Here is a 25,637-nt window from a genome sequence, read left to right on the forward strand (position 1 = left end):
TCCACGCCCTGCAGTCACTGACTCTCAGGCTTCCCAATCAGGTGTGCTTAATGCCTCTCTGAATCACAGCCACAGTTTAAGAAGTCCTATTGGCTCACCAAGGTGTTCATCTTATAAGACTTAGCGGGCTTTGTTCAGACAGGAAAACCCATGCTTCCATGACTCCAAGAAGTCTAACCATCCCTGGACTCCACGAGTCCTTCTGTCTGACACTTTGAGACACAAGGCTGCAGCTTGCTCTTTTCTGAGTCTCCACCAACTACAGCCAAGCTGCCTGGCATTTCCTGAAAGAGAACGTATACTTTTAGAGAAAGCAGAGATCATCAGAGCAGCAGAATTGAAGAGGATTTAATATTACTCCCCAAAAAACATGGGACTTCTCCTTCCTCTCTCCCCTGTGAGGCATATCAGGGAGACCTGTCACAATTGCTCATCCTCTCCTCTCTCCTACTTCCCTACTGCACAATCTTTTCACCACCAAAGAAGAGTCTGAGTTATACCTAATTTGGGAAATAGTTGCATTCTAATGAAGTTATTCCTTAATTAGAAGGATAATGTGTTCAACCTCACTGTCTCCTCCTGTATCAGTCCAAGGGTGATCTCCCCCTACACTGTACCCCTTGCCCTGGGACTAGGGCAGTTTCTCCAACCCTTTAAACCGTCTTCAAGCACTGAAGCTTTCCACGTCCTCACGGTTATTGCACAAGGAGTTCTTTGGGGAAGAGGTCTCCCAGATTCCCTGCCTAACCTGACTCTTCTTCAGTTCAACTTCAAAATTCAAACTGTGCCTGGCACCAGCTTACATTTGCTTGGGAAGCGGAGATGGCAAGAAGAACGATTGAGTGATTATGCCCTAAGCCACTGCCTGGCCTTGTTAGGGAGAGTCAGCCCCTTCAGCTTTGGAACAAGACAGGCCCTTCAGACACGCTTGCTGCATTCTCTAATCTCTTTCCAATTTGTCTATTTCTGTGGTGCTATCACATTCGGGAATCAACAAAATCCAGACGCCAACTTGTCAAGGCTAAGGCAAGACTACCTCCTCCTCTGTGCTCAGATGTCTTCAGCACCTTTTACTGCTGCATGTCAGGGAAAGAAGTAATCCAAGAATGAATATTAAGAACCTGATATCCTCTTTTTTTTCAACCAGATTAGCGTCTTCTCGGTGATCACTACTTGCCTTATTTTCACTGTCTGCACAAACACACTAAGGTTATCCGAGGTGCTGGGTGCTTGCCTCCAGCTAAAGACCAAAAACCAAAAGCAATCCAGGCAGCACAACTGCTTAGGGATGCGGAGGAGAAACTGTTTTTCTCACATTTTACCGGCTTTACTTGACCAGGGTTAGCACATGCTCAGCTCACAGCTTTACTTATGCATCAAACAGGATCCAGCATGTAAACCCGCTCAAGACAAAACCTTAGAAAAGCTCCTTCCTGTTACCAGATCTGGGAATCTGGTCTCAAACTCAGCTTGAATGGCCTTTTGTTGGGACTGAGTTGGTGACTAAACCCTACGATTTATGAATAGCAACAATGGAAAGCCTGAGTGCATTAAGAAAAATTCGTACTTCCTCCTTTTCAGCCCGCCATTTCATTCCAGTTGCGACTCTAGAGCAGCCCCCAGTTCAGATACGCTGCAGACAGATTCTGTAATTAGGACTGCTGCCACGAAACCAGCTCCAACCCCGAGGATACAGGATTGGTTTCACAATGTAAACTGTGAATGAATAGGGCTTCTTGTGCGACTGCAGAATAATGCTTTATGTCTTTCCTATCTGCAAGAAGGCATGAATCACTTTACAAGGGAAAAAATTATTGCAGATACTAATGATATAAAAGGTTACTCCGCAACGCACAAGAAATTCTATTCATGTAAAGATTATGCTCGAGTTAAATAACTGAACAATGACAAGCTGTAATCGAGGGGACTGTCAGCCAGCACTCAGCTTACTTGCACACTGCAATCTAAAAAGCTACGGAGCAGGCCTCTACAGGCTCTGAAAGTTTCAAAGCAGGCAAAAATCCTCCTTCATTTCTCTCACCAGTGCTAGCATCAATGTTAACAGGAGCCAGAAATGAGAAGCCACCCCAATGCAGTATGGAGGAGAGCAGCTTCCCTTCTGCACCACGGCACGGCACAGGCATCCCTCGTAAACGCGCTCCTTCCTAGTGGAAGAGGGGGTGGGACGAGCACTCCGTGCGGCTGCTTTTGTCAAAGTACCAAAATCACCACCGCCAAAAGAAAAATCAACAGCTTTGCCACTTGGCCAGACACCTGTATTGTAGCAGAAGCATCATCACAGCTATATGATCAAGTGTCTGGTCCTACCTCTTGGATGAGCTGGTGGTGCCAAAAAGCTCCTTAACTGCATCCCCTTGTTCAGAAATGCTTGATATTTGTTCACAGTGTACAGAACAGAGCAGATTTGGCAGCAAACTATATTGATTATGGAAGACAACAGCTGGCAAATAAAGTGTTTTCTTGTAAAGCACAATTTTCAGCCAGTCTTCGGTACTTTGTCAAATACCAGAAAAATAAAAAATGAATTCATCACCTACTAGTGTAGGTTCTATAATCCCCAAACCCAGTACAGAACAGCAGTAGTCCTTGGATGTATCGTTATCCTTCTTCCCAGCAGGCTCAAGTCAGAGTACTGTAAATTATAAGATTAAAAAGCACACGTGCAAAGGCAGACTCAGAGGCTGGAGATGAGAACAGACGAGGAGTCTCACTTTTTAAGAGCACAGTTCAGCAGCTCCTGGAGGAGCTTGCATCGAGCCCCGCTCCACCACAGCCGAGGACTCTGCTCAAACACACGGCCAAGTGGCCTTGGCACCAACAGACCAGTCCACAAGGTTCACCTGACCCCGAAGGAGTCTATACAGTGTTCTGTAGTCACAGGGAAATCCTTAGAAAATCTAGTATTAAAAACATCAGATGCTCCACCTTTGATGGAACTGTACCAGCGGTAGCTGCAGGATTTTTAGTTTTTACTTTTGCAACAAATGCGCTGCTGAATTCAGCAGAAATGCTACAATGAATCATTTGAATAAATTATTTCAAAGCCCACCACAAAGGAGCCGATTCACAAATTGCTATCGCTTGCACAGTTTACCTTCTAAAGTTGTTTTAATACAAAACTCATAATTTTTCCTTCGATATTGAAATTTAGGGGGAGAAAAAACAAACCATTTGGCTCCTTTGTTCTTTATGTCCTATTTTTAAAGCTTACAATATTTGATATCCTTAACTGCAGCATGTATAATTAATCTAGGACAACTTTTTTATTTTTTTGTACGTAGGACTTAGATGGGAAGTGCCTGCTGTGCTAACTCTTCAGCCTCTGTGACCAGCGGGAATTTGGTGCACATGCACACATTTCAGCTACAGTGGATCCATGAAGGATCGTACCTGCAGCAAGGCATCTTGTGTTTAGTTTTAAGAGGGTTTAACCAAGTCCTTCCATGCTCTAGAGACTGCAGTGGACTGCTGTGGCTACAGAACCTGACTTCCCTCATACCCCAGGCCAGATCTGACCTGGCCAGACAAACCCCTGTTTGAACCAGAGCATCTCTCTTAATACGCTCATTGCAAGATCTTCAATACTTAATTACATTTACTACAGAACAGGGATCATGATTTCCAATTTGAGTATGTTCAGCATCAGGTTCCAGCAAACACTTATCAGGCTTTCTGAAGCTGACTTAAGAAAAGCTTTCAAGGAGAGAGATTTCCTCACCTGCAGGTGCAGACACACTAGGATCAAATCGCCTCTTGGCTTTTTCTAGGATTTGCAGGGACAGTCTGGAACAGCAATGTCTTCAAAGCCAAAGCTGTAGCCCTTGTGCAGTGGCTATACGCCAAAGCTCAGGGAATAGCATTAGAAAAGAAATTCTGCAGTCCCATGGAGCACTCTGCTGACTTGCACCAGCTTTCAGCTTGCAGGAGTGATGAAGCTGGGCGTGGTGTCCCTGGGTTCAGTAGCCCTCAGAGGATTGCTCTCCCATGTGCTTGGACATCTCCTGGATTCCACAGAAATTTTTTGCATCCAGAAAATCTTCTGACAACATTCCACCACCCACCAACTACTTTTGATTTGGCCAGTCACCAGCTTCAATACCTCAAGATCTCGTACTGAAACAGAGCACAACCCCTGCAGTGGCTTATATATCATCCACAGCACTCCTGAATTTACAGCACTCAGCACCACCTCCCTCAGCCATCTCTCTTCCAAGACCATTAGCCCCTGCTTACTCAGTTGTTCTTGTACTGGCACAATTTCATGCATTTGATCTTTTCACTGAGGCCCTCATCAGCTCTTCTGGTTCAGCTACGTACTTCTTTTTACGATGAAGGAACCCAAACTGCACGCAACATCCACAACAGATGAGAACCACGTTCAGAAATGATTTTTTTAAACTGCCTTTCAGAAATTAACACTATCACTACACAGTGCTCTCACCTTCCAAAACTTGCTCAGTGTTTTTCAGCTAGGACATTCTCAAATGTCTGTTCTCTTAACCACCTGGGTTAATTCGTATCTTTGTCCCTTTTTCTACTTCCTTCAAAAGAAAACAATGACGCCATTGTCCTTTGTGAAATGTGCAGAGACCTGCTCATAGAGAGTACTAAACAAGAGGCAGATAGTCATTCTTAGTAGAGACTGAAGTTTTCATACAGTCTCATAAGAAATATTAGCAGATTGATTGCAGGTGATTGATAAATGCTACAGGAACCAGGCTAAAAACAAGCACGCGTGCAGCAAACCTGTGAAAAGCCCATCAAAGGATGCTGCGGATGCAGAAAGTGCTGGGGAATCAAGGGGTCCTGTTCTAATACTCCGTCAAAAATTACCACCAAGAATCGTGAGAACCTCCTGCAACTCCAGTCATCTTTTGTTTCTGCTACCCTAATTCTGCAATTCTTAGCATATACTGTCACTTCATTAGTCAGTCTCTCTCCCAGATCATTTGTAACTGTGTTGAGCAACACAAGCCTGACTACAGATTTCCCTGGGACTCCTCTAGTCATTACTCTTCACTAGAAAAACTGACAGTTCTTCCTACACTTTAACTAGGTATTAATTAACGAAAAACTTACACTCCTACTGCATGGCAGTTTATTTCCTGTAAGAAATGTTAATAAAGAACTTCAAATTCTCTCAAGAAATCCATAACAAGTGGACTACTTGCTCGTTTATCTTTTACTCTTTCTTGTCAAATAGCTTCTGACCCCCCAATTTCACCAGCTGAAGCGAGACTTCTGCATTCATGCAGTGAAACACGAAGGTCACTGCACTGGGAGGACTAATCAAGGCTGGCTTCCAAGTAGACATGACCTTGAGAGTCACTGTCTGCGGCAGGATGGTAATACTGCTTTGCAGTCAATATGGATTTGGAGAAGTCAATTTTCACACCAGGAAATCTCTGTTTCAGTAGCTTTACCTTTAAAAAAAACAAAACAACAACACCCAACTCTACCTTAAAAACAACCTCTCTGTTCACAGCAGCTGTGGAAAAGAAACCCAACACTCAAGAAGATTTGGTATCAATAACAATGGTCTAAATTGCTCTTGAAAATAAACTCTGCTCTAGAGGCTGAACTATTGTTCTAAAATACTGATGTGGTCAGTGAGCACCGAGCTACTCCGTGTGATTCCTTCAGGTTACCTAGCATGCCGGCGCTGCTCTACCCTTCACAAGCATCAAGTCGCAGGGGCCCTGGACACCAGTAGATGAGGAACTCTGCTGTGAAGAACCAACGTATGGGCCTTGATAAGCTTTTTGTTCTGGGTATCAGTTGTGGGAGTGGGGCAGTTACTGTCCTCAAGAAAGATTTCACTCTCTTCAGTTTTTCAGGAATACCTTTCTTTAACTTTCCTTTTGCATAGAGGCTTGGAACTGAAACTGCCCGGACAGGAAGGTGTCCCAGGAGACTGGTTTCCAGTTATACAAAGGAGACAGCAGGAGAGTAAAAGCTCACACAATTTTTGACATAATAACTCGCTAAGTGTAAATAATTTGCCAACTAATTATTTCTAACAGACACGGGGAGCAATATCAGTTAATCTTAGCTCATTTAGCAGGCCCCAATATACTAACAAGCATGTCGAAGCTTAACAAAGCAAAAGTAAAAAAAACTGTAAGCATAAACCCTACTTAGTTATGCTGACAGAAAATAAGGTGACCAACCAGAAGACACTGAAGGTGGAAGAGATTCAAAACCACATCACTAGCAAGGCTCAGGACAGAGGTCAGAAAGCCAGCTTGATTAAGTAATGTGTCTCTTGACTGTTTATAACCTTATATGGAAAAAGGTAATTTCATATTAGCAAGAAACATTTTTTCCCTCTAAACAGTTAAGTTAGTGTTAACAGTATCCAATTAATTTTTGTTTTTTACAAATTGAAGTGATTCTTATTAAAGTGTTGAGAAAAGAAAGGAAAAGTTGTGTCCAAGATGGCATTCCTTCAGTTGCAGACAGAGGTTACCATCTACAGATTCCCCAAAACCATCTTTGAAACTTACAAGTGAGGTGAAATCCCCCCTGCAGGCAGACTAACCCAAATTTTTAACTTAATAAAAATATTTTCCTTTATCACACCTCCATTCATGGCTTATATACTTCTCATTGCTGCCCTATCTGACAGCGTGCCTCATCTGTATCACGTTACTCTATTTACTTATACCGAGATTGTGGGCAGAGCTCTCTGTCTAAGGTGAGAATCCGTTTCTCCAGGGTAGCCTTAGTTGCCAGCCTGGCTCCAGCTGGATTACCGTACATCTGCAGGTCAGCAGTGAGAAGAGTGAAAATGCCAAGCTTGGGAGAAACGCTCCGGATCCATGCTGCACGCCCATCCTCTCCTCTGAGGCATAATCACAGGAATAAAGAGCAAGCAGTCATTTCCACCAGTCATACCTTCCACAAGCCCATTCCTGCCAGCCTCTGCTCATGCTCCGAAGACGAGCAGCTGTTGAAATGTAACAAATTAGGCCAAAAGGTACAGCATGTCCCAGCATTCAGGCAGTCTGGCACTGCTACAGCATTTACTGCTTATGACTCGGATAAGCCACACCAGAGGCACAGATCAGCGTGATCAAAGCAACAAGTAATTTAAGGAAGCTTAACTTTTCCATCCCCTTCCCTCCACCAAGGAAAACCAAGGGTGCTTCAGCCTGACCTCTCAGCAAGGCAGAGGAAGTTGTTTCCCCTGTATCTTTACTAACCCAGGGAGCTTTACAAAACAAACCCAGAAAGAACTTCTATTCATTTCTCTCAGTTTAAAAAGAAGCAGATGAAAAAGACAAGCGATACGCGGAAGAAGCTGAAAGCCTACCAAGTGCAGAGAATCCCATAATCTAATTTCAGTGAACAGCAATGTTTATATTCATGAATATAAATGAATATTTATTAAAATGAAGTCATTGTTAACAAGCTTGCTTACATGTATGACCTCAGCTATCGCTTACTACATCCTGTTCATATGCTAGTCTGCAGAGTGATTAATTTCTCTTATCAGTATAGTATTTAAATGCTTCTTAAACATTACCTTATTTCCACAACTTTTCACTAATGAGGGAGCATTATCTTCATTTTACCCAGTAAGAACTGTGGCAAAGAAGGGAATACATCAATTTTCAGTGCCTTGCCTGAACTGCTAAAGGCACGCGGCATTACAGAACGTTTCACGTAGTCAAAGCACAGCACCTCCCGTTGCAACTGCCCCTACAGAGACTCTGCAAATCAGATCCAAAGACCTACACAGGAGGGCAAACACAACTGTAAAGTCTGGGGGAAGAAGCTTGTCCTGTAACACACATGAACCCAGTCCTGTAAGACAGAACTTAACTGCCTTAACTACAAATAAGAAAATCCATTTCCTCCCACAGTTCAACTTCACTGTCCAGTTTCTGCCAGAACTGGAGTACAAGTTCCAACCTCTAATTTAGTCTTCAGAGAAGTACAGTTCTGTATAACAGGAGAAAACCTAGTTGCAAGGGGAAAAAATAGCATGTGCTCATTTAAGATTGTATCGGCAAACATTTGTACAAAGAAAATGAGTTAAAACTCCAGAGAACCTCTGTACTTTACCAAGATATCCCAAATTCAGAGTTACTGTTCAAAGTTATGTTTTCTGTGGGTTGCAGGAAGGATGGAGAAAGGTACTTACAGAAAAAAAAATATATTGAAAAACCAACTTGCAGTGTGCATCATTATAGTTACACCTCCATGGCTACTGACAGGGGGTGTCTGAGCACAGGGCTCCACTACAGCAACCTCTGGACTGCCTGAGCCACAACGCTCATCGTCTACTCCGCAGGCTGCAGCTGAAGGAGCTGAAACATGCTTTACCAGTGCATCTCTCCAGGACTCAGCAGTCACGTATCAGTTAACTTTACACCGAGGAGTTTTAACCACAGGTACCTTCCATGCTGTGCCTCTGTGCAAATCGTGGGTACAAAATAATAGGACACATAACGGTGGTTGCAAAGGTCTGGGTAATGGAAACTGGCCACGTGCCATCAGGGAACTTCGACTTTTAACTCTGTTATTTTAAATACAATTAATTGTTGCTTCAACTTCTCAGAATCCAGCGGACATCAACTAAATAACTTTATAAAACCAAGTGAAGTCTAACAGTACCGTCAATCTCCTCATAGTTTTCACGAGAATAAGTTCCCTCTCTGTAACATTTGAAAACAGACCAACCAGGCTCAAGAGAGTCACAAGAAATAATCAAGAAAAGAGAGCTATTTTAAAGAAATGCCTGGAAAGTTTATTTCTTGAAGCAGGCATCAGATCCTACCAGGTAAAGCCATGAGAATACCCCCAACAAAAACACAGCCGGCCTTTGAGGCAGCCTTTCAGCAGCAAACAGCCTGGGGACTATCTGACAGGGAGTCCCAAGCACTGCCAGCCTGCCTTTCCCAGGGAGATCAGGGCACAGAGCAGCACATCTTCCAGGGCTTCCTTCTTTAGTGTGAAGAACAGAGGTAATAAAATTAGTCCCGGACTTAATATTTACATTACTTGGGACCAGCACAGTCTGCAATGACCTTCAGAGAGACTTACTCCAGCAGGAACACATCCTTCAGTAAGTTATTCCATTATTCAATCACATTTTTACAAGTTTATGCCCAACTTAATCTTGGATTTGCCTCCCAGCGAACCAAGGAGCCTAGCAGCCAAAGCCGTTCCCTTTCTCGCTCACGGGCAATTTTTCTCTGGCTTCCTAGGAAATAATTAAAAAACAAACCCTGCTTTCCTGACCACGTACCAACAGCTGCCCGGAACGAGAGACCAAAGGTCCAGAGGCACCCTAGGGTCCCGGGGCAACCGGCGGGTGGTCACAGGGCAGGGGAAGGAGCAGCGGCACCGCGGGGCGATGGCTGCGCTGCCCCCCTCCTGCACCCCGGGGCTCCCCCTCCTCCCCGCCTCCAAGCTGGGCGACCCGGGACCCCCCGAAGCCCGCGGGCTGCCCCCGGCCGCCTCCCCGCTCCTTTCCCCGGCCGCCTCGACGCCGCCGCCGCCGCTGCGGGCAGACCCCACGCGGGGCCCCGGCCCCCCTCGCCCCGCCGCCGGGCTGAGGGGAGGCGGCCGCTCGGCCCCCGGTGCCGCCACACCTACCCGCCCGGGCAGCTCCCCGTCCCATGCCGGCACCGGGCGCGTCGTTCGTGCTGCCCGGCCCCGCCGGCCCCTTCCGCGCAGCGGGGTCCCCGCCCCGGAGGCGCGGCGGGAGGGCGGGCGGGCGGCCCCGGGCTGCGGGCTGCGGGCCGAGGCCGGGCTGTGAGGGGCAGGCGGCGGAATGGCGCTGCCCGCGCTGAGGGGAGGACGGGGAGGAGGAGGAGGAGGAGGAGGAGGAGGAGGAGGAGGAGGAGGAGGAGGAGGAGGAGGAGGAGGAGGAGGACGCGGCCCTCCCTTCCCGCCCTCGGCTCCTCCTCGCCTCAGCGACCCGCTCCTCTCCGCACGCCGCCCCCCTCCGCGGCTTGCTGGTTGCTTTTTGTTTTTGTTTTTTTTTTCCTCAGCCGTTGTAAAAACCCAGCGGAGCCCGCTGCGGCTCTAGGCTGCTGGCACCCACCAGCAAAACGGCGTGCTGGGCGCTGGGTGCCTGTGGAAGGGGGAAAAGCGAGAGGCAGGGGAGCCACAGGGCGCCCGCAACCGCCGCTCCTCAGCGGGCGGCCCTGCGCTGGCGGTGTGTGTGCTGCAGGTCGTGGTTTGGTGCCGCAGTTACCAGACAATGCTGGGGGAGGAGGCCCCCCAAGACGCCCAAACGTCGTTGCAGGTAAGTCTGGTGGTGTTTAGGCCAACCTCATGGGTTTTTCTCCTCAGGTGATCTCTGAAGTCTTGTTTGGTTGCAGCACCCTCTTCCTTCTGTGGCACATACGTACCAACCCTCTAGCCCACCTCACTCCCTCACAGCTTACAGGGACATTTCAGCCTCAGCAGGAACACCTCTGATTCCCCTTTCACACCTCCATTAAATCTCCCCCTCCTTCACAAGCACATAAACTGTCACCCTCTCACCACCTCCCCCTTGTACCTCTTTTCAGCCACACCATTCCTCCCAAAAAGTCAGCCAAACATACCTCCCTTTTGCTTTTCTCTTCACTTTAGTATCTTCTAAGTGCATTTTGGTACCTTCTAAAAGTGCTAGCAAGTGTTTGACAGGAAAGTCTCCAAGTTTCTCCCATTCTGTTCTCAGATGTGAGGGATGCAATCCTGTCATCCCCAGCCCCTCAGAATACCTTTTGTTCTTTTTAATCTCTTTGGAGATATAAAAACCAAGCTACTTCTATGGCTCTAAAGTACCACTGTCAGCTCAGGAAAAAAAAACGAACAAACAAACAAACAATGTACAGGTTGGTATAGGCAGGCAACAGCCTAAAGGGCAAATACCTCACACCCAAACAACCCACTGATCTGAACCTGTTTCTTGGGACTCTTTTTGTGGCCTTGTAGTTCCTTCCCCTCTCACACAGGACAGGATTTGGTCACTTAAGAGAAGTGCAGGCCCTCCATTGTAGGACTGGACATGCAGCCATGAGAGATGTGCACAGCCACATCCAGGCAAGGAAATGGCCACTGCAAAACCCTATCCATAACCCAAGGAGTATTAGTCATGTGGTGGAAGTGGGCTGCACTTCAGTCATTTTTTTTTTTTTAACAGTCTTGAATGACTGAACATAATAACAATAAAAGAGTTAAGCATTAACTTGCCATTACTTACCCTGTAAATAGTAGTGTGACTGCCTCCCTTTGTGGTCTGACTGCTGCGGAAAGTTCAGAGCGGTTTTACTCAGTCAACATCCACACATAAATTTGGTACGTTAAGATGCATAATGAATAGTGCAAAAATACTAAAATGCTACAGCATAAAAAAAAATCTAAAAAACCCTTGCAGACTCAGCTGTACACCAATTTACTGGGGATAAATGGCACATGGATTATGAGAAATGAGCCAGAACTAACAAAACCAAGAATTACAATTATAGTGTCAGTTAACCTTGACTGGCTGTGGACATGGTTGGGAAGGCAGGAAAGGGTAGGGCTGTCTCGGGAAAGAAAAAGTGAAGACCTGGCTGGCTGTAGGAAGTGGAGCAAGGAGGCATCTCCTGGCAGTCCTGGGGAGCTGCCCAGGATGGTGTATTCTGAGTAAGTCGGTATCTTCCAGAGACTCATGGACATTTCTCTTTCACCTGCACCCTTCTAGGAAGTCTGAGGTGTGGCAAATGTGAAGGGCTGCTGCTTGTCCTCAGAGAAGCTGGAAAACCTTCCCAGGAGATGTGATGAGCTGACCGAGCTCTCACACAACACCTGGGTAAGTTTCAGCAACAGTTACTGAAAGGGTTGGGTACACCTCCGAGCACTTTGCTGTGTTCTTACTCAAAGGACTCGTGGGCATTGAAGGCTCAGAGAATTTTTCCCTTCATCCCAGCTGGACTTGGACGAGAGCCCCAAAGAACACACAGTAACCCAATATTGTGAAATTATGAGATGTGTTAAGAGAACACTTACTTTCTGAGTATGGAAAGAGGCTGGCGTGTGGTATTTGCCGCTGTAGGGGAACAGGAATGTCCGCTTCATTCCATGATTACAGGGTATGGAGCAGCAAGTTAACGCTTAACTATGCGATCATAACGTTATTCAATCCCTCAAGATTGTTTAAAAAAAATAATACAGTGGAAAAAGCTTGGAGCGGTTTTATTACTTGACACGGATTCGCCGCCCCTCGGGACGAGAAGCTGGGCGCTCTCCACAGCGCGGGGCTGCCCGGGCGGGTCGCTCGCCTTACGCATTCTGCGTACCGCGCTCCGCGGAGGGCGAGCGGGCGGGCCGCTCGCCGTACGCACTTTGCGTGGCGCGCTGGGCGGGCGCGGCGCGTGCGCGGTGCCGAGGCGGCGGCCATGAAGGTGGCGGTGGCCGGGTGCTGCCATGGCGCCCTGGACAAGCTGTACGAGACGCTGGAGCTGCTGCAGCGGCGGCACGGCGTGCGGCCCGACCTGCTGCTCTGCTGCGGAGACTTCCAGGCCGTGCGCAACGAGGCGGACCTGCGCTGCATGGCGGTGCCGGCCAAGTATCGCCACATGCAGAGCTTCTATCGGTGAGCGCGGCGCGGCCCGGCCCGGCCCGGCTCGGCCAGACCCGGCCCAACCCGGCCCCGCCGCCGCAGCTGTCGTGTCCCCGCAGGTACTACTCCGGTGAGAAGAAGGCTCCGGTCCTCACCGTCTTCATCGGCGGCAACCACGAGGCTTCCAACCACCTGCAGGAGCTGCCCTACGGCGGCTGGGTGGCGCCCAACATCTACTACCTGGGTAGGCTCGGCCGGCTCCCGGCCCGGTTCCCTGCCCTGTCCCCTTCCCCGGCCGCTTCCCCGGCCCCGCCGTGACGAGGCACGATTGAAGGCAACTTGGTTACTGTATTCCACACAGAGAGCTTTGCTGATCAGGAGATGCAGCCCGAGCTGCTCTGTTTCTAAGGGTCCAGGTAGAATCTCCAAAAGGCGTCATAAAATTCAGCCAGCTCTCAAGTAGAAGACAATGGTTTTTCTTGGATCCTTCTCTCTTTTTGAGAGAATCATTAAAAGATAGATGATAATCAAGTAGCATGTACAGATAAAAAATCCACAGTATGCTTGTGAGATCCTCTTCTCACACTGGTAAGGTAGGTCCCTACAAAAAAACACAGGAAAAGTCATTATGACTCACGTGTAACATGCAGCCTTGTCTGACAGCAAACAAATGGCGTCAGACCTTAACAACCAACATTCAGGCTCGTAGACAGTGCGAGTAGGCTGATATTTTCCCTTCACTCAAATCTACCATATAAGAACACTGCTACAGAGCTAGCCTATATTTATACACAGGCTGTCTGTGTGTTGCTGTTTTAACAGCTCTATTTTAACCACTCATTGATTTTTTTTTTCCACACTCGCTTTTTTTCCTCTCCAGACTGAACAAAACATTACCTTTAATTCTAATGGAGCAAAACATTTTGATCATGTTGTGAATTTCTGGCTTCCATTTTCCAAGACCCTCTCATGATAAGGAAGAGAGCAGCAGAGAAAAGCGCTGTCAGAATTTCCAAACACTCTGGATTATAAAACCCTGCAAACAGCCTGGAGCAAAGCAGATGAACTCTAAGAATGCGTGGCCTTTTGTAGAGGCCACGTTGGCTTCCATTAGGCTTTCACCAAGGTCTTTGGGACCATGGCAAAATATTTTAAGGCAGAATAACTGTTTTTTAAGTCTCCTACAACCCATTAATAGGCTGCTGGCATAGAGACCAAGAGCAGAACGTAACAATTGTATAGAAATTAAGGCTGTGAAAACTAGGAATTGGGAATTTTACACCTAACACAGTCACTTACAGCTGTATTTCCTATCATGATGGTCAAAATTGTACCAGAAAGAAAAAAGGCTGCCTAACTTTGTTATTAAAAGATAGAAAACTCCAGACTCAAGCATCTTACATTTTAGACATTACTGTATCTTTCAAGAACACATCGATAATCAAATTAAACCACCCCAATGGTATTCTGAGCACCCCCTGTTCCTGCACGGAAATCCATCTCACAAAACATGGTTAAACCACACTGCACGGCATGTTTCTTTGGTGTTTTCAAAGGTAAACACCTAGCACCACGTGAAAGGCCAGACCTGCATCTGACAGGACTGCCCTCCATGCACGTTACTGCCACCTACCTTAGCTCTTAAGTCTGGATGGATACAAAAGGAAGCACCTTCAAGTTCAGTGTTTTAATTAAGGACTGAGGATGGCACAAGACTGATGAATGTTCCCATTTTACCTGTTTTAAATCCTTACTTTGAAGGTGAGAAGAAACGATTTTAAGATTATTTGATGGAATTCCAAATGCGTCATGTCTGCCCGTTGCAGTTAGGCAGAGCTGCACGCAGAAACCCTCCTGGTTTGCTCCGTGCATTATATAAAACATTGCAATGATTGCGTTCAAGATGAGCTAGCAACTGCTCCAGCTACCACGCTGGTATCTGTAACAGGCTGCCACCTGCCCACCGAGCACCACCGGCCAACCTGCCTGCTGTGCCAGGGCCGGCTTCACAGCCGCCTCTGTGCCTGCCCCACGCTGCTCCTTCCTACACCCACTGGCACCACCCCAAAGCCCCACAGGCACAGGAGGGCCTTCCAAAGGGATGATCAGAGGTATGGGGTGTGCCCCAGCCACAGCCCTGAGTCAGGGGATAAAGGGCGTAAACAGAGCCGTTTTTGAACCCCGGGGTCCTTATCCCACCAAGCACAAGGCCAGGTAATAAGACTCCACGCCCTGCAGTCACTGACTCTCAGGCTTCCCAATCAGGTGTGCTTAATGCCTCTCTGAATCACAGCCACAGTTTAAGAAGTCCTATTGGCTCACCAAGGTGTTCATCTTATAAGACTTAGCGGGCTTTGTTCAGACAGGAAAACCCATGCTTCCATGACTCCAAGAAGTCTAACCATCCCTGGACTCCACGAGTCCTTCTGTCTGACACTTTGAGACACAAGGCTGCAGCTTGCTCTTTTCTGAGTCTCCACCAACTACAGCCAAGCTGCCTGGCATTTCCTGAAAGAGAACGTATACTTTTAGAGAAAGCAGAGATCATCAGAGCAGCAGAATTGAAGAGGATTTAATATTACTCCCCAAAAAACATGGGACTTCTCCAGAGCTCCTTCCTCTCTCCCCTGTGCGGCATATCAGGCAGACCTCTGTCACCTCTCTGCTCATCCTCTCCTCTCTCCTACTTCCCTACTCCACAATCTTTTCTCCACTAAAGAAGAGTCTGAGTTATACCTAATTTGGGAAATAGTTGCATTCTAATGAAGTTATTCCTTAATTAGAAGGATAATTTGTTCAACCTCACTGTCTCCTCCTGTATCAGTCCAAGGGTGATCTCCCCCTACACTGTACTCCTTGCCCTGGGACTAGGGCAGTTTCTCCAACCCTTTAAACCGTCTTCAAGCACTGAAGCTTTCCACGTCCTCACGGTTATTGCACAAGGAGTTCTTTGGGGAAGAGGTCTCCCAGATTCCCTGCCTAACCTGACTCTTCTTCAGTTCAACTTCAAAATTCAAACTGTGCCTGGCACCAGCTTACATTTGCTTGGGAAGCGGAGATGGCAAGAAGAACGATTGAGTGATTATGCCCTAAGCCACTGCCTGGCCTTGTTAGGGAGAGTCAGCCCCTTCAGCTTTGGAACAAGACAGGCCCTTCAGACACGCTTGCTGCATTCTCTAATCTCTTTCCAATTTGTCTATTTCTGTGGTGCTATCACATTCGGGAATCAACAAAATCCAGACGCCAACTTGTCAAGGCTAAGGCAAGACTACCTCCTCCTCTGTGCTCAGATGTCTTCAGCACCTTTTACTGCTGCATGTCAGGGAAAGAAGTAATCCAAGAATGAATATTAAGAACCTGATATCCTCTTTTTTTTCAACCAGATTAGCGTCTTCTCGGTGATCACTACTTGCCTTATTTTCACTGTCTGCACAAACACTCTAAGGTTATCCGAGGTGCTGGGTGCTTGCCTCCAGCTAAAGACCAAAAACCAAAAGCAATCCAGGCAGCACAACTGCTTAGGGATGCGGAGGAGAAACTGTTTTTCTCACATTTTACCGGCTTTACTTGACCAGGGTTAGCACATGCTCAGCTCACAGCTTTACTTATGCATCAAACAGGATCCAGCATGTAAACCCGCTCAAGACAAAACCTTAGAAAAGCTCCTTCCTGTTACCAGATCTGGGAATCTGGTCTCAAACTCAGCTTGAATGGCCTTTTGTTGGGACTGAGTTGGTGACTAAACCCTACGATTTATGAATAGCAACAATGGAAAGCCTGAGTGCATTAAGAAAAATTCGTACTTCCTCCTTTTCAGCCCGCCATTTCATTCCAGTTGCGACTCTGGAGCAGCCCCCAGTTCAGATACGCTGCAGACAGATTCTGTAATTAGGACTGCTGCCACGAAACCAGCTCCAACCCCGAGGATACAGGATTGGTTTCACAATGTAAACTGTGAATGAATAGGGCTTCTTGTGCGACTGCAGAATAATGCTTTATGTCTTTCCTATCTGCAAGAAGGCATGAATCACTTTACAAGGGAAAAAATTATTGCAGATACTAATGATATAAAAGGTTACTCTGCAACGCACAAGAAATTCTATTCATGTAAAGATTATGCTCGAGTTAAATAACTGAACAATGACAAGCTGTAATCGAGGGGACTGTCAGCCAGCACTCAGCTTACTTGCACACTGCAATCTAAAAAGCTACGGAGCAGGCCTCTACAGGCTCTGAAAGTTTCAAAGCAGGCAAAAATCCTCCTTCATTTCTCTCACCAGTGCTAGCATCAATGTTAACAGGAGCCAGAAATGAGAAGCCACCCCAATGCAGTATGGAGGAGAGCAGCTTCCCTTCTGCACCACGGCACGGCATGGGCGTCTCTCGTAAACGCGCTCCTTCCTAGTGGAAGAGGCGGAGGAACGAGCACTCTGTGCGGCTGCTTTTGTCAAAGTACCAAAATCACCACCGCCAAAAGAAAAATCAACAGCTTTGCCACTTGGCCAGACACCTGTATTGTAGCAGAAGCATCATCACAGCTATATGATCAAGTGTCTGGTCCTACCTCTTGGATGAGCTGGTGGTGCCAAAAAGCTCCTTAACTGCATCCCCTTGTTCAGAAATGCTTGATATTTGTTCACAGTGTACAGAACAGAGCAGATTTGGCAGCAAACTATATTGATTATGGAAGACAACAGCTGGCAAATAAAGTGTTTTCTTGTAAAGCACAATTTTCAGCCAGTCTTCGGTACTTTGTCAAATACCAGAAAAATAAAAAATGAATTCATCACCTACTAGTGTAGGTTCTGTAATCCCCAAACCCAGTACAGAACAGCAGTAGTCCTTGGATGTATCGTTATCCTTCTTCCCAGCAGGCTCAAGTCAGAGTACTGTAAATTATAAGATTAAAAAGCACACGTGCAAAGGCAGACTCAGAGGCTGGAGATGAGAACAGACGAGGAGTCTCACTTTTTAAGAGTGCAGTTCAGCAGCTCCTGGAGGAGCTTGCATCGAGCCCCGCTCCACCACAGCCGATGACTCTGCTCAAACACACGGCCAAGTGGCCGTGGCACCAACAGACCAGTCCACAAGGTTCACCTGACCCCCAAGGAGTCTATACAGTGTTCTGTAGTCACAGGGAAATCCTTAGAAAATCTAGTATTAAAAACATCAGATGCTCCACCTTTGATGGAACTGTACCAGCGGTAGCTGCAGGATTTTTAGTTTTTACTTTTGCAACAAATGCGCTGCTGAATTCAGCAGAAATGCTACAATGAATCATTTGAATAAATTATTTCAAAGCCCACCACAAAGGAGCCGATTCACAAATTGCTATCGCTTGCACAGTTTACCTTCTAAAGTTGTTTTAATACAAAACTCATAATTTTTCCTTCGATATTGAAATTTAGGGGGAAAAAAACCAAACCATTTGGCTCCTTTGTTCTTTATGTCCTATTTTTAAAGCTTACAATATTTGATATCCTTAATTGCAGCATGTATAATTAATCTAGGACAACTTTTTTATTTTTTTGTACGTAGGACTTAGATGGGAAGTGCCTGCTGTGCTAACTCTTCAGCCTCTGTGACCAGCGGGAATTTGGTGCACATGCACACATTTCAGCTACAGTGGATCCATGAAGGATCGTACCTGCAGCAAGGCATCTTGTGTTTAGTTTTAAGAGGGTTTAACCAAGTCCTTCCATGCTCTAGAGACTGCAGTGGACTGCTGTGGCTACAGAACCTGACTTCCCTCATACCCCAGGCCAGATCTGACCTGGTCAGACAAACCCCTGTTTGAACCAGAGCATCTCTCTTAATACGCTCATTGTAAGATCTTCAATACTTAATTACATTTACTACAGAACAGGGATCGTGATTTCCAATTTGAGTATGTTCAGCATCAGGTTCCAGCAAACACTTATCAGGCTTTCTGAAGCTGACTTAAGAAAAGCTTTCAAGGAGAGAGATTTCCTCACCTGCAGGTGCAGACACACTAGGATCAAATCGCCTCTTGGCTTTTTCTAGGATTTGCAGGGACAGTCTGGAACAGCAATGTCTTCAAAGCCAAAGCTGTAGCCCTTGTGCAGTGGCTATACGCCAAAGCTCAGGGAATAGCATTAGAAAAGAAATTCTGCAGTCCCATGGAGCACTCTGCTGACTTGCACCAGCTTTCAGCTTGCAGGAGTGATGAAGCTGGGCGTGGTGTCCCTGGGTTCAGTAGCCCTCAGAGGATTGCTCTCCCATGTGCTTGGACATCTCCTGGATTCCACAGAAATTTTTTGCATCCAGAAAATCTTCTGACAACATTCCACCACCCACCAACTACTTTTGATTTGGCCAGTCACCAGCTTCAATACCTCAAGATCTCGTACTGAAACAGAGCACAACCCCTGCAGTGGCTTATATATCATCCACAGCACTCCTGAATTTACAGCACTCAGCACCACCTCCCTCAGCCATCTCTCTTCCAAGACCATTAGCCCCTGCTTACTCAGTTGTTCTTGTACTGGCACAATTTTATGCATTTGATCTTTTCACTGAGGCCCTCATCAGCTCTTCTGGTTCAGCTACGTACTTCTTTTTACGATGAAGGAACCCAAACTGCACGCAACATCCACAACAGATGAGAACCACGTTCAGAAATGATTTTTTTAAACTGCCTTTCAGAAATTAACACTATCACTACACAGTGCTCTCACCTTCCAAAACTTGCTCAGTGTTTTTCAGCTAGGACATTCTCAAATGTCTGTTCTCTTAACCACCTGGGTTAATTCGTATCTTTGTCCCTTTTTCTACTTCCTTCAAAAGAAAACAATGACGCCATTGTCCTTTGTGAAATGTGCAGAGACCTGCTCATAGAGAGCACTAAACAAGAGGCAGATAGTCATTCTTAGTAGAGACTGAAGTTTTCATACAGTCTCATAAGAAATATTAGCAGATTGATTGCAGGTGATTGATAAATGCTACAGGAACCAGGCTAAAAACAAGCACGCGTGCAGCAAACCTGTGAAAAGCCCATCAAAGGATGCTGCGGATGCAGAAAGTGCTGGGGAATCAAGGGGTCCTGTTCTAATACTCCGTCAAAAATTACCACCAAGAATCGTGAGAACCTCCTGCAACTCCAGTCATCTTTTGTTTCTGCTACCCTAATTCTGCAATTCTTAGCATATACTGTCACTTCATTAGTCAGTCTCTCTCCCAGATCATTTGTAACTGTGTTGAGCAACACAAGCCTGACTACAGATTTCCCTGGGACTCCTCTAGTCATTACTCTTCACTAGAAAAACTGACAGTTCTTCCTACACTTTAACTAGGTATTAATTAACGAAAAACTTACACTCCTACTGCATGGCAGTTTATTTCCTGTAAGAAATGTTAATAAAGAACTTCAAATTCTCTCAAGAAATCCATAACAAGTGGACTACTTGCTTGTTTATCTTTTACTCTTTCTTGTCAAATAGCTTCTGACCCCCCAATTTCACCAGCTGAAGCGAGACTTCTGCATTCATGCAGTGAAACACGAAGGTCACTGCACTGGGAGGACTAATCAAGGCTGGCTTCCAAGTAGACATGACCCTGAGAGTCACTGTCTGCGGCAGGATGGTAACACTGCTTTGCAGTCAATATGGATTTGAAGAAGTCAATTTTCACACCAGGAAATCTCTGTTTCAGTAGCTTTACCTTTAAAAAAAACAAAACAACAACACCCAACTCTACCTTAAAAACAACCTCTCTGTTCACAGCAGCTGTGGAAAAGAAACCCAACACTCAAGAAGATTTGGTATCAATAACAATGGTCTAAATTGCTCTTGAAAATAAACTCTGCTCTAGAGGCTGAACTGTTGTTCTAAAATACTGATGTGGTCAGTGAGCACCGAGCTACTCCGTGTGATTCCTTCAGGTTACCTAGCATGCCGGCGCTGCTCTACCCTTCACAAGCATCAAGTCGCAGGGGCCCTGGACACCAGTATATGAGGAACTCTGCTGTGAAGAACCAACGTATGGGCCTTGATAAGCTTTTTGTTCTGGGTATCAGTTGTGGGAGTGGGGCAGTTACTGTCCTCAAGAAAGATTTCACTCTCTTCAGTTTTTCAGGAATACCTTTCTTCAACTTTCCTTTTGCATAGAGGCTTGGAACTGAAACTGCCCAGACAGGAAGGTGTCCCAGGAGACTGGTTTCCAGTTATACAAAGGAGACAGCAGGAGAGTAAAAGCTCACACAATTTTTGACATAATAACTCGCTAAGTGTAAATAATTTGCCAACTAATTATTTCTAACAGACACGGGGAGCAATATCAGTTAATCTTAGCTCATTTAGCAGGCCCCAATATACTAACAAGCATGTCGAAGCTTAACAAAGCAAAAGTAAAAAAAACTGTAAGTATAAACCCTACTTAGTTATGCTGACAGAAAATAAGGTGACCAACCAGAAGACACTGAAGGTGGAAGAGATTCAAAACCACATCATTAGCAAGGCTCAGGACAGAGGTCAGAAAGCCAGCTTGATTAAGTAATGTGTCTCTTGACTGTTTATAACCTTATATGGAAAAAGATAATTTCATATTAGCAAGAAACATTTTTTCCCTCTAAACAGTTAAGTTAGTGTTAACAGTATCCAATTAATTTTTGTTTTTTACAAATTGAAGTGATTCTTATTAAAGTGTTGAGAAAAGAAAGGAAAAGTTGTGTCCAAGATGGCATTCCTTCAGTTGCAGACAGGTTACCATCTACAGATTCCCCAAAACCATCTTTGAAACTTACAAGTGAGGCGAAATTCCCCCTGCAGGCAGACTAACCCGAATTTTTAACTTAATAAAAATATTTTCCTTTATCACACCTCCATTCATGGCTTATATACTTCTCATTGCTGCCCTATCTGACAGCGTGCCTCATCTGTATCACGTTACTCTATTTACTTATACCGAGATTGTGGGCAGAGCTCTCTGTCTAAGGTGAGAATCCGTTTCTCCAGGGTAGCCTTAGTTGCCAGCCTGGCTCCAGCTGGATTACCGTACATCTGCAGGTCAGCAGTGAGAAGAGTGAAAATGCCAAGCTTGGGAGAAACGCTCCGGATCCATGCTGCACGCCCATCCTCTCCTCTGAGGCATAATCACAGGAATAAAGAGCAAGCAGTCATTTCCACCAGTCATACCTTCCACAAGCCCATTCCTGCCAGCCTCTGCTCATGCTCCGAAGACGAGCAGCTGTTGAAATGTAACAAATTAGGCCAAAAGGTACAGCATGTCCCAGCATTCAGGCAGTCTGGCACTGCTACAGCATTTACTGCTTATGACTCGGATAAGCCACACCAGAGGCACAGATCAGCGTGATCAAAGCAACAAGTAATTTAAGGAAGCTTAACTTTTCCATCCCCTTCCCTCCACCAAGGAAAACCAAGGGTGCTTCAGCCTGACCTCTCAGCAAGGCAGAGGAAGTCGTTCCCCCTGTATCTTTACTAACCCAGGGAGCTTTACAAAACAAACCCAGAAAGAACTTCTATTCATTTCTCTCAGTTTAAAAAGAAGCAGATGAAAAGGACAAGCGATACACGGAAGAAGCTGAAAGCCTACCAAGTGCAGAGAATCCCATAATCTAATTTCAGTGAACAGCAATGTTTATATTCATGAATATAAATGAATATTTATTAAAATGAAGTCATTGTTAACAAGCTTGCTTACATGTGTGACCTCAGCTATCGCTTACTACATCCTGTTCATACGCTAGTCTGCAGAGTGATTAATTTCTCTTATCAGTATAGTATTTAAATGCTTCTTAAACATTACCTTATTTCCACAACTTTTCACTAATGAGGGAGCATTATCTTCATTTTACCCAGTAAGAACTGTGGCAAAGAAGAGAATACATCAATTTTCAGTGCCTTGCCTGAACTGCTAAAGGCACGCGGCATTACAGAACGTTTCACGTAGTCAAAGCACGGCACCTCCCGTTGCAACTGCCCCTACAGAGACTCTGCAAATCAGATCCAAAGACCTACACAGGAGGGCAAACACAACTGTAAAGTCTGGGGGAAGAAGCTTGTCCTGTAACACACATGAACCCAGTCCTGTAAGACAGAACTTAACTGCCTTAACTACAAATAAGAAAATCTACTTCCTCCCACAGTTCAACTTCACTGTCCAGTTTCTGCCAGAATTGGAGCACAAGTTCCAACCTCTAATTTAGTCTTCAGAGAAGTACAGTTCTGTATAACAGGAGAAAACCTAGTTGCATGGGGAAAAAATAGCATGTGCTCATTTAAGATTGTATCGGCAAGCATTTGTACAAAGAAAATGAGTTAAAACTCCAGAGAACCTCTGTACTTTACCAAGATATCCCAAATTCAGAGTTACTGTTCAAAGTTATGTTTTCTGTGGGTTGCAGGAAGGATGGGGAAAGGTACTTACAGAAAAAAAAATATATTGAAAAACCAACTTGCAGTGTGCATCATTATAGTTACACCTCCATGGCTACTGACAGGGGGTGTCTGAGCACAGGGCTCCACTACAGCAACCTCTGGACTGCCTGAGCCACAACGCTCATCGTCTACTCCGCAGGCTGCAGCTGAAGGAGCTGAAACATGCTTTACCAGTGCATCTCTCCAGGACTCAGCGGTCACGTATCAGTTAACTTTACACCGAGGAGTTTTAACCACAGGTACCTTCCATGCTGTGCCTCTGTGCAAATCGTGGGTACAAAATAATAGGACACATAACAGCGGTTGCAAAGGTCTGGGTAATGGAAACTGGCCACGTGCCATCAGGGAACTTCGACTTTTAACTCTGTTATTTTAAATACAATTAATTGTTGCTTCAACTTCTCAGAATCCAGCGGACATCAACTAAATAACTTTATAAAACCAAGTGAAGTCTAACAGTACCGTCAATCTCCTCATAGTTTTCACGAGAATAAGTTCCCTCTCTGTAACATTTGAAAACAGACCAACCAGGCTCAAGAGAGTCACAAGAAATAATCAAGAAAAGAGAGCTATTTTAAAGAAATGCCTGGAAAGTTTATTTCTTGAAGCAGGCATCAGATCCTACCAGGTAAAGCCATGAGAATACCCCCAACAAAAACACAGCCGGCCTTTGAGGCAGCCTTTCAGCAGCAAACAGCCTGGGGACTATCTGACAGGGAGTCCCAAGCACTGCCAGCCTGCCTTTCCCAGGGAGATCAGGGCACAGAGCAGCACATCTTCCAGGGCTTCCTTCTTTAGTGTGAAGAACAGAGGTAATAAAATTAGTCCCGGACTTAATATTTACATTACTTGGGACCAGCACAGTCTGCAATGACCTTCAGAGAGACTTACTCCAGCAGGAACACATCCTTCAGTAAGTTATTCCATTATTCAATCACATTTTTACAAGTTTATGCCCAACTTAATCTTGGATTTGCCTCCCAGCGAACCAAGGAGCCTAGCAGCCAAAGCCGTTCCCTTTCTCGCTCACGGGCAATTTTTCTCTGGCTTCCTAGGAAATAATTAAAAAACAAACCCTGCTTTCCTGACCACGTACCAACAGCTGCCCGGAACGAGAGACCAAAGGTCCAGAGGCACCCTAGGGTCCCGGGGCAACCGGCGGGCGGTCACAGGGCAGGGGAAGGAGCAGCGGCACCGCGGGGCGATGGCTGCGCTGCCCCCCTCCTGCACCCCGGGGCTCCCCCTCCTCCCCGCCTCCAAGCTGGGCGACCCGGGACCCCCCGAAGCCCGCGGGCTGCCCCCGGCCGCCTCCCCGCTCCTTTCCCCGGCCGCCTCGACGCCGCCGCCGCCGCTGCGGGCAGACCCCACGCGGGGCCCCGGCCCCCCTCGCCCCGCCGCCGGGCTGAGGGGAGGCGGCCGCTCGGCCCCCGGTGCCGCCACACCTACCCGCCCGGGCAGCTCCCCGTCCCATGCCGGCACCGGGCGCGTCGTTCGTGCTGCCCGGCCCCGCCGGCCCCTTCCGCGCAGCGGGGTCCCCGCCCCGGAGGCGCGGCGGGAGGGCGGGCGGGCGGCCCCGGGCTGCGGGCTGCGGGCCGAGGCCGGGCTGTGAGGGGCAGGCGGCGGAATGGCGCTGCCCGCGCTGAGGGGAGGACGGGGAGGAGGAGGAGGAGGAGGAGGAGGAGGAGGAGGAGGAGGAGGGAGCCCTCCCTTCCCGCCCTCGGCTCCTCCTCGCCTCAGCGACCCGCTCCTCTCCGCACGCCGCCCCCCTCCGCGGCTTGCTGGTTGCTTTTTGTTTTTGTTTTTTTTTTTTTTCCTCAGCCGTTGTAAAAACCCAGCGGAGCCCGCTGCGGCTCTAGGCTGCTGGCACCCACCAGCAAAACGGCGTGCTGGGCGCTGGGTGCCTGTGGAAGGGGGAAAAGCGAGAGGCAGGGGAGCCACAGGGCGCCCGCAACCGCCGCTCCTCAGCGGGGGGCCCTGCGCTGGCGGTGTGTGTGCTGCAGGTCGTGGTTTGGTGCCGCAGTTACCAGACAACGCTGGGGGAGGAGGCGCCCCAAGACGCCCAAACGTCGTTGCAGGTAAGTCTGGTGGTGTTTAGGCCAACCTCATGGGTTTTTCTCCTCAGGTGATCTCTGAAGTCTTGTTTGGTTGCAGCACCCTCTTCCTTCTGTGGCACATACATACCAACCCTCTAGCCCACCTCACTCCCTCACAGCTTACAGGGACATTTCAGGCTCAGCAGGAACACCTCTGATTCCCCTTTCACACCTCCATTAAATCTCCCCCTCCTTCACAAGCACATAAACTGTCACCCTCGCACCGCTTCCCCCTTGTACCTCTTTTCAGCCACACCATTCCTCCCAAAAAGTCAGCCAAACATACCTCCCTTTTGCTTTTCTCTTCACTTTAGTATCTTCTAAGTGCATTTTGGTACCTTCTAAAAGTGCTAGCAAGTGTTTGACAGGAAAGTCTCCAAGTTTCTCCCATTCTGTTCTCAGATGTGAGGGATGCAATCCTGTCATCCCCAGCCCCTCAGAATACCTTTTGTTCTTTTTAATCTCTTTGGAGATAAAAACCAAGCTACTTCTATGGCTCTAAAGAACCACTGACAGCTCAGGAAAACAAACAAACAAACAAACAAACAAACAATGTACAGG

General features: G+C 46.9%; 2 protein-coding genes across 3 annotated transcripts in view; one reads left to right on the forward strand and one right to left on the reverse strand.

The window, feature by feature from the left end:
* Positions 1-9,824, reverse strand: part of PPP2R3A (protein phosphatase 2 regulatory subunit B''alpha) — a 50,219-nt gene extending 40,395 nt beyond the window's left edge. For both annotated transcript variants that reach the window (XM_084292155.1, XM_084292156.1), the window contains exon 1: positions 9,628-9,824. The gene's annotated coding sequence lies outside the window, so the exon portion shown is untranslated. The remainder of the gene's footprint in view (positions 1-9,627) is intronic.
* A 2,580-nt stretch (positions 9,825-12,404) lies between these two features.
* Positions 12,405-12,886, forward strand: LOC311212334 (lariat debranching enzyme-like; the record flags this gene model as incomplete). Its single annotated transcript, XM_084291636.1, has 2 exons — positions 12,405-12,601; positions 12,688-12,886. 2 exons carry the CDS (start codon positions 12,405-12,407, stop codon positions 12,884-12,886), a joined length of 396 nt encoding a protein of 131 aa, XP_084147762.1.
* Between the last annotated feature and the right edge of the window lie 12,751 nt (positions 12,887-25,637).

This window comes from Netta rufina, assembly GCF_964035555.1.
Source record: "Netta rufina genome assembly, chromosome: 9".
NCBI classification, from domain to species: domain Eukaryota; kingdom Metazoa; phylum Chordata; class Aves; order Anseriformes; family Anatidae; genus Netta; species Netta rufina.